The following is a 16,244-nucleotide window of genomic DNA, read 5'->3' as shown; positions in this document are numbered from 1 at the left end:
AGAAGCTTTCAGCCTCAATATTTCTATTCACAAGCAGGTAATCATTCATGCGAAAAGTCAACAAAAAGTTTTTCAGATATGGAGCGATATGAAAAAGATGAACAGAAATTTTTTTTTAAAGATTTTATTTATCTGACAGATAGAGAGACAGCGAGAGAGGGAACACAAGCAGGGGGAGTGGGAGAGGGAGAAGCATGCTTCCCGCCCAGCAGGGAGCCCGATGCGGGGTTCGATCCCAGGACCCTGGGATCATGACCTGAGCCGAAGGCAGACGCTTAACGACTGAGCCACCCAGGCGCCCCAAGATGAACAGAAATTTAAAGGACATTAAAGGAAATCAATGGAACTCAAAATATTAATGCAGACTCTCTAGCTTCTATAGTAACCTCCCCCAAAAAGAAAAAGTTATTCATCTTACCCTTATCGTAAGAGTAACTGGATCAATGTCTTTTGGTGTTTCATTTGGATTAAACTCTGTTTTAATATCCCTTAGGAAATGTGGTTTCAAAATATATCCAGAACAACCATTATCCAAAAATTTCCCATTTTGAAGATCCATAGGCAGACCAGGGGTCTGGAAATTTAAGGCCACTGTGAGAAAAAAGTATTTTGTTATTGTCAGGAAAGAGAGGGTACATCTAAAGAAACACAGCTCAAAGATTTACTGAAACCGAATCATGGATTTTATATGTCCAAACATTTTAAGAGTGAGCATCATTAGCCAAATAATTCCTGATTTTTAAACATGTCTTCCTGTTATGTGTATATTAATGTATGAACGTGGGTTTTAATTTTTAAATTATTTTATACCTTTGGTTTAAACATCAGACTGATACACAGTATAGATTACAGAATAGCAATGTGTAGGTGAGATGACATTCAGGAGATATGAGAATAGAGAAAATCAGTACACTTAATGCCAGAAGGAAAGACACTGAGTATATTTTAAATTTTCAGGCCCAAAGAGATACTGTTATCACTTGAAGAGGAAGTGGGAAACAAGCAGAGCAATAATTGGTGTTAAAATATAGAAGTTCCTCCATGGAGGTTGGTAAAAAGCCACTGTATGCAGTACCATCCTCCACTTCCCCTAATACCCCCTCACCCACCTATCCTAACCCTACTCTCCCCCTCCCTCCACAAACCGATGGGCATTGCCAAGCCAGGAGCAGAGGCGTTCACACCTGGGACCCTCTGACTGGTTAGTGCCTGTGCTGTAACAGTGAATCAATTTGGAATAGGGAGGGTCTGGTAAAGACAAGTAACGGAGCCACGTAATCTCATTCACTTTTCAATACTGTGAATGCAGAAGCTGGTGTAAAGTATAAAAGGCAGAGGTCCCTTGATTTAAAGAAGCCCTTAGCAAATCTTTCAAGCAAAGGATTTGATATTCACTGTCCTCTTACATCCATTTTGATGTCTTTTTTCCCTTCCTACCCTTCCAATGCCAACTCTCCATGAATTGAACTTCCATGCCCCTAACCCTCACTTAGAGTTACCCTCTCTGACCCATTTAGGAATAACTTCAGCTCTTGAAACTAATGATTCGTCATTATTGCCTGACCCTAAAACACCCAGGGCCAAAAAAATCTACTTGGGAAGCTCTTTTCATAAATCTTTCATTAATTCACAAAATGAACTTATTTTATCTTATTTTTACAGAAACTCAATATTCTATATAACATACCCATTTGACAACCTATATTCCAAAATTCTTGAGGATTAAAATTAGAGGAGTCTGTTCTTGTTGCTTTGGGATAAATTCTGGTAATGAACTTGCTGGTGTGAAGAATAAATTCGTGGCCTAAAAAAATATATATGAGAACATCGTGAAAGATTTCAAATAAATAATTAACTACTATGCTTCTATATATTATATAATTCTACAATTGTTTCAGTACTTTTGATACGTATGTCTTAGCAAAAATATTTGTAATTCATGGAAATCAAAATAAATCCATGCCTTTGTTTGACAGTGTAATTCACTGTTATTGAGAAGTTAATAATTTTTTATTATACAATTTTATGTATATTAATCATTCACTTGAGGAAAAAATGATTAAATAATATATTTGTTTTTCACATCCAAATTAATCTCACTTTGACATAAGAATATATAAAATTTTCAAATAAAATGCATCCATGTTTTAAAAAAAAGTTGTATCTTTCTCCATTTTGTCTTTTTTTTTACTTTGGTTTTTGCATTAGGGCAGAATCACATGTAAGTCATATAAAGATATATAATGCCATCCAAATTAATCCAGTTGAATAACCAACAGATTCTCAGGGTTGAAAGGGATGTTAAAGTTATTCAGTTCAGCTCCCAACCCTAACCACCACAGCATCTTCCCTCAAAATTCCTTCAATCTCTGTTTGCCTCTCTCCATTGAAAGAGAACTTGCTATCTCCCAGTATAGCAGTCCCCCCTTATCTGTGGTTTTGCTTCCGGTGGTCTCAGTTACCTACAGTCAACCAGAGTCTGAAGCAGATGATCCTACTCCTGACAAATCATCAGAAGTTTGCTAATACCCTACAATCATTCATCTCATCTCATCTCATCACGTAGACATTTTACCATCTCACATAATCACAAGAAGGGTGAATGAAGTACAATAAGATATTTTGAGAGAGATCACATTCACATAACTTTTATTACAGTATATTGTTACCATTGTTCTATTTCATTATTAGTTATTGTTGTCAATCTCTGTGCCTAACTTATAAATTAAATTTATCATAGATGGAAGCCTGCTTCTCCCTCTCCCACTCCCCCTGCTTGTGTTCCCTCTCTCACTGTGTCTCTCTCTGTCAAATAAATAAGTAAAATCTTAAAACAAAACAAAACAAAAAAACATAGTATATGTAGGGTTCGGTGCTCTATAGTGTCAGGCATCCACTGGGGGTCTTGGAATGTGTCTCCCATGGATAAGGGGACTACTGTAGTTCTGATTATTTTCAAATGTTTTCCTTACTGAGATAAGGTCTATACTTATAATACACACACACACACACAGTCCATTTGTTTCTCTATTTTTTATGTTTTTACTTATCTATTTTTATAAGTTTCTATTTATATATGTTCTATCTAAATCACTTGAGATTCAAAACGAATATGTACTAATTTGTACCCTTTACCATTGGACATCCTTCAAATTTTTGGACATAGATTTCGTGTTTCTCCAAGGCTTTTATTCTTTCACTAAGCAGATCCTGTTCCCACAACTACTCCTGCTAATACGATGATCAGTATCGGGAGAAATGGTTACTGCCTGGGGCCCACTACATTTGCTGGTCAAACTGGAATTGAATTGATGCCACCCTCATTCCACATACTATTCTTTAGGAAGCATTGTCAAGTAGAAAAATTATAATTACTGAAGTTAATAATTATAATCAACTTCATCAGCTCTCAATTTTAGAAGTTATACACTCCTTGAGAGAAAGAGCTACTCGCGTATAAAGGCACCATGTTGTCCAACTATCATGATCCCTTATCCAGCCCTAAGCAAGATATTTATCTTTTGGTAAGAAGTGTACTCTTCTGGATCTTAATTTTCCTATCTACAAAGTGATAAACACAAATGATCACGAAAGACCCTTAACATAATATGATCTAGTTACTTCTGAAATTGACCTTTAGAAATTAAACATGTTATGTTATTATAAATGCAATTTGTGTTCATCTTAGATAAATGAGAAAATCAAAAAAATAAGAAATAAAACTAATATAATCTCATCTTAATTAATAACCAGTAACCCTTGGTATATATCTTTCCACTCTGTTGTCATAGGTATATTCTTATTTTTTAATTGAATCATATTGTTTGTTCCCTTATATAAACTTCCTTTTTTTAACTTAAAAATAACATAAAAAATCATTCCATTTCAATACTATTCACCTACTACATTATTTTTAAATGACTGAAAAGTATCCATGCATATAAAAAGTTGTTTGTTTCTTATTTTCCTGCATTATAAGATTAGTAACATTTAAGTTTTTAATAATAATGGACATTCTGGGTGCCTGGGTGGTTCAGTCGGTTAAGCATCTGCCTTCAGCTCAGGTCATGATCCTGGGACCGAGTCCTGCGTCAGGCTCCCTGCTCCACAGGGAGTCTGCTTCTCCCTCCCCCCACTCGTTCTCTCTCTCTCTCCCTCTCTCTCTCCCAAATAAATAAATAAAATCTTTTTAAAAAATTAAAAAAAATAATGATGGACATTATCTTAGAGTACACCTTTGCCCACATCATTAATTATTTATCATTGGATTTGGCTGCAAGAAAAATGCCCTATACTCTTTCCAAAGAAATGGTGGTGCTACATTTTATGACTCTATTCAGAACTGCTCAGTGCTTTTTCAAATTTTGAGCAGGTGTCTAATACAATGAGAGTGAGAGAATTATAACAACTTCTGTTGTGGCCAGAGGGCTTGTCCCCTTGAGAAACAACAAAAACTATCCAATAATTTGAAAGAATAGAGACTAGCAAAGTAGATCATTCAAGTTCAAACTCAGCCGACAATACTCACAGTAAGAAATATATCTTATATCACACCCAACACACAATACACACATATAATTGTTTCATAAAATAATACTCTTATTGCATCTCCATTATTCTATTCTATTCCATTCTATTCTACTCTATTATTTTAATGGTGGTGGTTCAGATTTACTGAATTGATTTTTGATCATCATCTACAGCTTAAAAAACAAACAAAAAGGGCCTAAAATATCCAGAGTCAGTTTGAAGAGATGAGCTGCAGTATGCCTCAAAACCCTTGGGTGCCAGTGGCCAGCCCAAAGCGGTTAACCAACAGATATATCAGAATCCGCATTTCCAAACAGCCAACAGCTGGTTTGAGTCAGTTGCAGGTGCTGATTTGCCTGCCATGGTGTTTCTATACAGGACGGTAGATTGCATTTTTTAAGAAGGATTTGGAGAGTCACTTGACTGCTGAGTTAATTGCCCATCCTTTTTTCCCCCCCCTTCTTAAGTTCAGGTTTTCCCCGATCATATAAGTCTGAGAATAGGGTAGAGTCGGCTTCCCATTCTCTTTCCAAGGCCTTGTTGCATCTTTGGCTCTAGCAAACAGAATAATCCACCTCGGGTTCAGAATCAGAAGACGGTGAAAAGATGCGGAGACCAATGGTACCACTGCAGATGTGCAGGGACAGTGCATACTCTGTACAGCCATCTGGCAGCCTGGCGCGGATGCCATGTCCTCCTCCTCCCTCACCTTGGACACACAGCCTCCAGGTCTATTTAATTGTCTACCTCAGGTGCCTACTGAGTCCACAGTTCACCATGGCTCCCTCTACCATGAGCCCTCATCATCTCCTCCCTCTAGGGAGTCTCGCCTTTACACTGCTATCAAAGGCATCCTTCAGAAACACAGAGGGGATGGTGTGACTCCTGAGATTTCAATCCTGTTCACCTTTGATTCTAGGACAAAGTTCACATTTCTTGTGATTTGGCTCTGCCTACCTCTGCAGCCTTATCACTCATCGCTCTCCTCTACAAACAGTTCACCAGGGCCCCACCCACAAAACTGTCCACACTGGACATTCTCAATCAAAATTTCATGACTTAAAGAAGTCAATTAAACAAGTTCTGTGAAATCACTTATTGTGATTTGAGGCATATAGCCTTTTTTTAATTACATTAAATATGTTGAAAATTTATGAGAATATAGTTTTAGAAATGTCACTGACCAATCTTGACACCCTTGCAGTGAATTAAAGTTGTTTAAATACTTCATCTGTTTGAAACATAAGAATTTACCTTTCAACTTTGAAAGTTTTCGGGCTTCTGACTCCCCAATAGAATTACTCTCATTAAATTGCTGATATAGTCTTGAATGCTGAAAGCTTATGAACTTCTCGGCTTTGGTATAAATGACAAGATCAGATAGGGCCATAGCCACTTTTACCTATGTGGTATAAAAATAAAATGCAAAAATTTCATATTTTTGCAATAAATCATTTGAAAAATTCCTTTTCCAATAAAGAAAATATGCTTTCAGATCAATTATATGAGTCTTTTCATAATATTATCTCCTCAAAAACCGTTTGGAATGCATCAATGTGATTATTTTGTATTCAATGTGATTAAATAGTATTTAATGTTAACATGAGACAGCATACATTTAAAATCCCAACTAATGTAGGAAGTATTGAAGATGACAATTATTACTATTTCCTTTTTCCCAAAGATCTGTTTATTCTTGTGAATTTTGCAACTTGAGGATATTTAGTCATGAGCAAGTATATGTCCAATATGATCTAACATTTGGGAATAACTTCTGCTGTATGGTACACATTTATTCTTTTACATGCCAGCAACTAGACCTTCTACACCTCTGCTATCCCCTTCCCAACTTTGTTTTGGGAAAACATTCAATCCATGGGCTTAAGTATTGATAATGTGGCTCAGACCTGGCTAATCAGAGCTTTGCAGTTCCCTAGCAATAGCATTTGACTCTGGGCTGTGCCCATAACTTGATTATAGCCAATGCCCAAAAACATTCGCTTTGTCATGTGAGAGATAAGTAGGTCTTCCATTGGATTGAGCCTGAAAGCATCTGAAGCTAAAGCTTTGGAGAAGTCTTGCACCAATGTAGAGAAAGTGGATCCAAAGTTAGAGAAAGAAAGTTCTGTGGACTTTGCTTGAGATATTATACCACGTAATTCCTGAAATCTGAACCCCTTTCCCTGAACTTTTCATTGATGTGGGCCAATTAACTAATTCACATTTTACTTAAACCAGCTGAATTAGTTTAATGTCACTTGCAACCCAAGATACCTTCTTTTGTCATGCTAATTTGTATACTTATAATCTATATATTATAATGGTGATTTTCTTGTCTCTGACAGTATGGTCTCCTTGAGGGCAGAAATATTATGTTGTTTGTATTTTGTACATTGCACAATGCCTAGTACATAAAAATGCATAAAATTGGACCATTAAGAAAACATTAAAAACAGCCAGGAGCACCTGGGTGGCTCAGTTGATTAGGTGTCTGACTTGATTTCAGCTCAGGCCATGATCTCATGGGTCATGAGATCAAGTGCCTGTCAGGCTCCACGCTCAGTTGGGAGTCTGCTGGAGAGTCTCTCCCTCTCTCTCCCTCTGCCCCTTCCCCCACTCTTGCCCTACTCTCTCTTTCTCTCAAATAAAGAAATAAATTTAAAAAAATAAAAACAACACATATAACTTTAAAATATTCTTTTCCCATGTTAATTTTTTCTAAACAAGTTTTAAATGAAAGACTAGAATTTTTAGAAGGAGAAAAAGATTTTTTCCCTCAAAAAAAAAAAGTTTAATTCTCTACCAGTAAGAAAATAAAACTTTTCAATCACTTGTAAGATTTTCACAAAGTATCATCTCACCCTCCTTCTCCTGAAAAGTGGTAATCCAGCTGCATTAATTGCCCCTGCTTCCTTCTGTGAATCATCTTCTAAAATAGCCAATGCTTTTGATTCTTTGATTTCATCGTCCACATCTTGATCTATCTCTTCATATTCTTCTACCTGACCATGCTTATCAGAACCTTTTCTTTCACGGGTTTCCCTTAAGGATCCTATTTTCTTGTTTCTAACTAATATTTTGAATTTTAATGCCTACAGAAACGATTTGAAAGAGAGATACAATTACACATTTACAGGGAAGTTTGCATTTGAACAGTCATTGAAAAGTCTTTCACCATGTTTTCAGTTAGCCCACAGTAGTAAAATATGTAAGAACTCCATCTTTTTCCATACTCCTATAATACCTTAATAGAAACCAGTGATATTATAGTATTGACCAAAATTTACCCCAAAATAAGCCTGTTATATGATTGGGACTTACTATGGCTCCATTTGTTTTACTTTCCAAAAATTTCTACTATTTTAAAAAATTGACATACATGAAAATAATATGTGTATATATACATATGTATACACACATATTGTATATATGTATAATTTATATATATTTATTTATAATACATTTTCTATATTTTTATATATATATTAAAATGCTTGAAATGCTATAAAAGAATGTTACAACTTCTGGTAGTAAATGCTTCAGATCATTACTTTGTTATCCAACATTAAAAAATATTAAATGAAATCAGGTATTCAAAAATATCTATTGTAATGTTTGACACCTAGAATAGACTAAATTTAAGTTAAAGATTTGCAAATCTTCTTCATATTTCAACTGTATTGGCCACAAGCATCATCAACTCAATATTTCCTGTCCATCAAAACAAGGATCATGGCAAAATTGACCATCAGAGTCACTCATTCTAAATCCAAAGACTTCCAGTTCCTTTCTTTCCCTTATTTATCCCTGCCCTTTTCAACTATTAATTAATTTATCAACGTACTTTTTTTTTTTTCTAAGGAGGCTCCACACCGAATGTGGGGCTTGAACTCAGGACCCTGGGATCAAGAGTTACATGCTCTACTGACTGAGCCAGCCAGGCACCCCTATCAATGTACCTATTAAATGCCTGTTATGTTTAATATATAATGCTGCTGAAATCTGGACTATGAAATAAAGTTCTTTTCTTCAAGGAGCTTGATTTGTCCATTCCCTTTACTATTCTCAGGTATCCACTCGAATTATTCCATCACATTAGACCTTCTTTCTATTACTATGGCCCTTATATTACTCTCTAATATGGAGCTTACCAAAGTGCACTATGCAACCACATTCATCAAAAGCATCACCTGGGCTCAGTCAATTAAGCATCCGACTCTGATTTGGCTCAGGTCATGATCTCAGGGTCATGGAATTATGCCCTGCATTGGACTCCACACTGAGTAAGGAGTCTGCTTAAGATTCTCTCTCTACCTCTCCCTCTCCCCCTGCTCTCTCTCTCTCTCTTAAATAGATAAATAAATCTTAAAAAAAAAAAAAGAATCACCTGGAGTGCTTGTTAAAGGAACAGATTCCTGGGATCTACTTCAAAATTAAAGAATCAGAATCTTGCGTTGTAGGGCTGGAATTATGCCACTTTAACAAGTCTCTAGGCAATTCTTTTGTACCCCAGTGACCAAGTGAGGAATGAGAAAGGACTCTATCTCCAATTCCTCATTTAGTCATTGAAAAGCATTCCTTTACTTTAGTACAGAAGCAAAAACGTTAATGAAAACTACATATCTGGATGCAGAAAGTTGATTTATAAATAGGAGGAGGAATCCTATTCCTAGAAAACTATACATTGTTATAATTTCCTGAATTAGACCATTAGATTAAACCTTAGATTACATCTTTGATTAGATTAAATATTTGATGGTATGTTTCCAGCACATTTCACAAGGTCTTTAATCTCTTTTCTGTCATAATTGAGCACATTTAGTTGTGAGCATTCTCATGGGGTGAAAGAGTCAGTTTTTCCATCTGTTCAATTGTTTTTGTTCATTTCAATACTATCATGATTCTTATACTTCTCATCACCAGTGTCACAACTTTCGTCTTTAAATTTTCCACTCATCTAAATAAAATATGGAAAAATATAAAGGAAAATATTCAAATATTACAAAAACACTGCTCTAAATACCAAAATGATGACACGTCAAAATGAAACTATTGATTGTTAGACAATCATGCAAAAAAAAAAAAAGTTCGCTCATCTATCACCTGATGAAATTTGGGGTGAGGAGACTAGGCTGGCAGAAGAAACTAAGAAAGACTGGCCAGAGAGGAAAGAGGAAAACCTAAAAAATATGGTATTACAGAAGAAAGTGTTCCAAGGAAAGGAAGGAGGCTTCCCAGTATTGAATGTTGTGAAGGAAAGAAGTCAGATGGTGACTGAAATAGGTCTGTTAGAATTTACTGGTAGAAAAGTCTCTGATGACAATGAGACACTTACTGAGGTGCAGGTGGAAGAAGAAGCTCATTAGGTTGTGAGGAGATGAGAAAGTGGAAATTTGGGTTGAAACAGAGAATAATAAAGAGATAGCTGAAGAGAAATCGAAATCATGAGGCTAGTGTGGGAGTGCTTTTTTAAACCAAGTATTTTAGTATGCTCAGTTGAAGATGGAAAGGATCCCGTAAGAGACACGGAAACTGAAAAGAGCAGATTTAAAAAAAAAAAAAAAAAAGGGAAGGGAAGGGAAGGGGCACCTAGGTGGCACAGTCAGTTAAGCATCTGACTCTTGGTCTCGGCTCAGGTGGTGATCTCAGGGCTGTGAGATTGAGCCTTGCATGGGGCTCCACACTCAGTGCAGTCTGCTTAGATTCTTTCTCCCTCTGCCCCTCCCCCAATCTCTTTCTCCCTCTCTCCCTCTCAAGTAAATAAATAAATTTTTTTTTAAACGGGGGTGGGGCAAGCCACCCAGATGCTAAGGAATTGGACACAGACTCTATTAATAACCTAGATCTTTGCATCTTTCTTCGTCTTTGCCTATAAAACATACCAAATTCCTGTGGCCTAATATTAACTGACTTGAAATTTTGGACTCATGGGGTATGGCACACAATAAAAATGTGAGTTTTTACCTATATCCCTATATATTCTCTTTATCAACATACATTTACCTAGATGCTCACGGGAACATTTCCCAGGCAACACATTGCAAAGATACACCTCTATGCATCATCAAAACTAAGCATTTTCATTGATCTCTCACCCAGTTTTATTGATCAATATAATAGTGGCATGCTTTTTCTTTTTTTATAAACCTGAGCTTCTCAGACAAAAGGTTACCTTTGGTGAAGGTAGTTTGTCTGGAAAATCATCAAGCATATCAGAAAGCAAGGCATCTCCAAAAACAGACTGCAAAATGTCTGCCATCACTTCTTGTTGGGAAGGTGAGCAGTGGTTTTCTAAAGAGAGCACCACTGGGTAGTCAGATGTCTAAAAAATTAACCATTGCTACGGTTATTGATCAGAATGCCTCAACGATTTTAATGCAATTAATAGAAACAGTTCATCTATTTTAAAACTTACATTTAATGTTCTGTACTTTTGCAAAATAAGTATTCTTTAAACTGAAATTACTTTTGATTTTGACATAACAGGGAACATTAAATCTGTATGAAAAGGAAGATTATTACTATTTATACTAGAAATATAGGAAACAACTGAAGCATCCAACAGTAGGTATTTGTTTAAATAAATTATGCTACATCCATTTAAAGGAATGATATAAGTCTGGTAAGAAGGAGGTAAAGCTATATATACTGCTATAGAAAGTTATCTATGATATCGTCTTAGGAGGAAAAAACCAAGTTGCTAAAGAGTAAAATTCTACATTTTAATGGTTTAAGCATATATATATTTGCTTACCATATATATTTATTTATTTAGAATTTTTAAATGTGAAGGAAACTTTAACACAGAGAAGTTAGAGGAGATGTTAATTTTCTACTTTTTTAGTCAAAGTCTATAATCAAAACTCATGGCTTTATAATTAGAAACAAAGATAAAGATAATAATAAAGAGAATCTATTAAGTAAAGATGGCTTTACAAAGATATTTTCTGCCGTTTGTCACACAAAATAGAGAAACCACATTCATTTTGGAGTCTCGTTTAAAATTATTTTCTTTATTTTGTTTCCTATATACTTACCAGGACACAAATTTACCAACTTGTAAACAAGCCAAGGACTTGCAAGGCCTGTTGCATTATCATAGACCTTTGAATAGGAGATACAATATTCTTCCTTTTTAATGTATGAGTATATTGGTTTCTTGTGGCTGCTGTAGCAATTGACCACAAACTTGGTGGCTTGAAGCAACAGAAATTTATTCTTTCATAATTCTAGGGGCCAACCTATAAAAGCAGTTTCACTGGCTAAAATCAAGGGAGCAGCAGGCTCTAAGGGAGATCTATTCCTTCCCTCTTACAGCTTCTGGTGGTTGCCAACCTTTGTTGGCTTGTGGCCGTGTCACTCCAATCTCTACCCCTTATCTTTCGGTTGTCTCCTCTTTGTGGCATTTGGGCCCACCCAGTAATCCTGGATAATCACCTTATCTCAAGGTCCTTGATTTCATCCATCTGCAAAGACTCTTTTTCCAAATAAAGTAACATTTACAGGTTCCAAGAAGTAGAACCTTTGTGGGCCCTTATTCAGCCTACTACAATAACCTCATACATACTCACATACATAAAAATGCCCTAGTCTAATATCAAGAGAACATTGTAAAATTTTTTCCCAAATATAAAAAATGATTTTGAAAATAGGCAAAGTGATGGCCTCCAGACAGATTTCTCAATTAGACCCTGACACTCATTGGGGAAAGTTCATCTTTTTTGAGGGGGGAGGAGGAGTCTTCTGTGGTCTTTGGCTCCACCTTCAGGGAAGGTCCTCTTGTCTTATCTTGGGCCACATTTGAAGTATGTATTGAGAAGTTTGCTTTCCTTAATACCAGGCTACCTTTGCAGCTCACTTCTTGACCAAGGGTTGTTTTAAGGCTCACCTAAGTATCACACTTGTGTTTTATTTTGCCATGTTGTGTCATGCTATGTTTTGGCAATGTAATTCCCTTAAAATGTTAGACTCCTTATATATACCCACAGTTCTTTCCTAGTCATAATTATCGTCTATTTTATTTTATTGCTCTCTCTTCCCCAAATTAATGGTGACTATCTTGAGTAGAAAATTTAACCTTCGTAGAGAAGAACACAGACAGCAACCTCTGTGTCCTCAGCTGCAGCAACTTCTTGCTAGACACGTCTCCAAAGGCAAGGGAAACAAAGGCAAAAATGAGCTATGGGGACTTCATCAAGATAAAAAGCTTCTGCACAGCAAAAGAAACAGTCAAAACACCAGAAGACCACTGACAGAATGGGAGAAGATATTTGCAAATGACATATCAGATAAAGGGCTAGTATCCAAAATCTATAAAGAACTTATCAAACTGAACACCCAAAGAACAAATAATCCAATCAAGAAATGGGCAGAAGACATGAACAGATGTTTCTCCAAAGAAGACATCCAAATGGCCAACAGACACATGAAAAAATGTTCAACATCACTCGGCATCAGGGAAATACAAATCAAAACCACAACAAGATACCACCTCACACCAGTCAGAATGGCTAAAATTAACCACTCAGGAAACACAGATGTTGGTGAGGATGTGGAGAAAAGGACACCCTCTTACACTGTTGATGGGAATGTAAGCTGGTGCAGCCACTCTGGAAAACAGTATGGTCGTTCCTCAAAAGGTTGAAAATAAAGCTATCCTTTGACCCAGCAATTGCACTTTTGGGTATTTACCCCAAAGGTACAAATGTAGTGATCCAAAAGAGCACCTGCACCCCAATGTTTATAGCCAAACTATGATAAGAGCCCAGATGTCCATCAACAGATGAATGGATAAAGAAGATGTGGTATCTATATACAATAGAATACTACTCAGCCATCAAAAAAATGAAATCTTGCCATTTGTGATGACGTGGGTAGAACTAGAGGGTATTATGCTAAGTGAAATAAGTCAGTCAGAGAAAGACAACTATCATATGATCTTGCTGATATGTGGAATTTAAGAAACAAAACAGGATAATAGGGGAAGAGAGGAAAAAAATAAAACAAGATGAAATCAGAGAGGGAAACAAACCATAAGAAACTCTTAAGCACAGGACACAAACTGAGGGTTGTTGGAGGGGACAGGGGTGGGGGGATGGGGAACTGGGTGATAGACATTAAGGAGGGCACATGATGTAATGAACACTGGGTATTATATAAGACTGAGGAATCACTGACTTCTACCTCTGAAACGAATAACACATTATATGTTAATTGAATTTAAATAAAAAATAAATAAATAAGAATATACACAGATATTATTCCACTTACATAAAGTATAAAAACAGGAAAACTTAATGTGTGGTATTAGAAGTCAAGACAGTTGCCAGCTCTTGTTTGGGGGTTAATGACTAGGAAAGGCACGAGAAAGGTCTCTGGCTATTGGTTATGTATGTTCAATTTGTAGAAAGGTATCAACCTGTATGATGTTGATTTATACACTTGTACATAAATATAATACAGATTATATTTCAATAAAAATTTTGTAAAAAATGAAAGGTGGGAATGAAAAATAAATATATGATAAAATAAAATAATGTAACATAATCTTTCAAAAAAAAAAAGAAAGAAAATTCAATCTTTGATCTAACCTTTGCTACAAAACTGAGTCACCCTGTTCAGCTGAGAAGTCTCATTGAGTCTTTGTTGTTCAAAACCTTTTTTTCATTCCATCTCTTTCTCTTTGAGTCTTAGAAGCTGTAAGGGTTTCCATACTTTCAAGGCCTTTGAATTTTTAGATTGCCTCTATTCCCTCAGTTACCCACCCTGAAGGATGGGAGAGGGCTTGCTATGCAAGTATTTGGGAAGGAACAGGGAGTTTAAGGGCTTTGAGCTGTGTCTGAAAAAGAGTAAGGAGGCCAGAATGGCCCTGTGAACAATGGAGACACAAGTAGGAGTCAGAGGTAACAGAAAACAGGTTAAACGTGTATTTCAGTTCATATTTTGAGTGGGATTGAAGGTTTTGAGAAGGGGAATGACATGATTTGGCTTACCAAAAAGTCACTCTGGCTGAAACATTGAGATGAAACTGCAGGGGAAAGGGAAAGAAGGGGTTAATTGCAATAATCCAAGTGAGAGGTGCTGGTAGTTGCCCAGGACAGTGACAGTGAGAGTGGGGAGAAGGGGTTAAATTCAGTATATATTTTGAAAGTAGACCCACAAGGATATACTAAAGAACTTATTGAAGGGTTGGAGAGAAATGAGGTGAGAAGGGTTAAAGTTGATAATGATTTAGGCTTGAACACAGGAGTTACCAGTAACTGAGATGGGGAAGACCATGAGAAGAGCAGACCCGGGAGGAAGAGGAATATCTGGAACTCAGTTCTAAGCATGTTAAGTTAAATATGCCAGTTAAATATGCAAGAGGAGAGCGGTGCCTTTGTGGCTCAGTCGTTAAGTGTCTGCCTTTGGCTCAGGTCATGATCTCAGGGTCCTGGGATCAAGCCCCGCATCGGGCTCCCTGCTCAGCGGGAAGCCTGCTTCTCCCTCTCCCACTCCCCCTCTTGTGTTCCCTCTCTCACTATATCTCTCTCTGTCAAATAAATAAATAAAATCTTAAAAAAAATATATGCAAGAGGAGATATCCAGGACATACTTGTCTATGTTGGTATAGAGTTCAAGGGAGAGATATAAATTTAGAAATCATTAGAAATTAGATGTTTAAGAGAATCAATGCCGGGGCGCCTGGGTGGCTCAGTCGTTAAGCGTCTGCCTTCAGCTCAGGTCATGATCCCAGGGTCCTGGGATCGAGCCCCACATCGGGCTCCCTGCTCAGCGGGAAGCCTGCTTCTCCCTCTCCCACTCCCCCTGCTTGTGTTCCCTCTCTCGCTGTGTCTCTCTGTCAAATAAATAAATAAAATCTTTAAAAAAAAAAAAAAAAAGAGAATCAATGCCATGTATTAATGTTTTATACTAAAATAGAAATTTTTCATGTTTTATATGTATATTTTGTAAATTTTTAGTATTTTATACTCATGTAATAAAGGAGTCGATTTAAATTTGTGATTTTTAAGTTATGTTTATATTTACAGATAATGTATTGACCTACTTAGGAGAACTTCAAGTTTATCAAATTTGTAAGTTTAATTTATTAGATATACATTGTTTAAGTACTCAGTAAGATTTTATTAAATCTCTTCAATGGCACTGCAATTGAAGTACTTAAGAAAGAAATCAAATATACTAACTTTACAAAAACAATTTAAAATGTCTGAAGGTGGTTAATTAGCCAAGTTCGTAAATAGAACCAAGTATTATTTTAAGCAGAGTGTTAAAACCCACTCAACTTATAGACTAGGATTTGTAGGCTGAATTTAGGAGCTCTCAAAAGAACTAGATCTTTGAATCTGTAACCTTAATAAATCCAACAATAATTTTTTAAAATACAAAGTAAACTTCTAAACATTCTTTGCTGTATGAATTGCTACCATCATAGTCACAAAAACTGTCAACAATCTATATAATACATTGTTGACATATTTTATTGTGCATTTTGAAAGTAAAGTACTTGAATGTTGGTAAAATATTTACTATTATATAGACCAGTATTTCTCAAATTTTTTTTGGCCATAACTCACAGTAAGAAATATATTTTACATTGTAACACAATACACACACACACACACACTATATATATATATATATATATACACACACATATAATTAAACAAAAAGTTCCCTGAAACATTAATCCCACTACTTGAGATTAACTTTGA

The 16,244-nt window shown here is 36.1% G+C and overlaps 1 protein-coding gene across 1 annotated transcript in view; it reads right to left on the bottom strand.

The window, feature by feature from the left end:
- PLCZ1 (phospholipase C zeta 1) overlaps positions 1-16,244 on the bottom strand; it is a 50,273-nt gene that overhangs the window by 12,568 nt on the left and 21,461 nt on the right. Inside the window, 6 exon segments of the mRNA XM_021690703.1 lie at positions 419-591; positions 1,688-1,804; positions 5,785-5,936; positions 7,387-7,459; positions 7,538-7,622; positions 10,703-10,852. Coding sequence (XP_021546378.1) covers positions 419-591; positions 1,688-1,804; positions 5,785-5,936; positions 7,387-7,459; positions 7,538-7,622; positions 10,703-10,852 — 750 coding nt within the window.

This window comes from Neomonachus schauinslandi, chromosome 5 (genome assembly GCF_002201575.2).
Source record: "Neomonachus schauinslandi chromosome 5, ASM220157v2, whole genome shotgun sequence".
Classification (NCBI taxonomy): Eukaryota; Metazoa; Chordata; class Mammalia; order Carnivora; family Phocidae; genus Neomonachus; species Neomonachus schauinslandi.
Note: the sequence above shows the minus strand (reverse complement) of the source record. Positions and strands in the feature narration are given on the sequence as shown.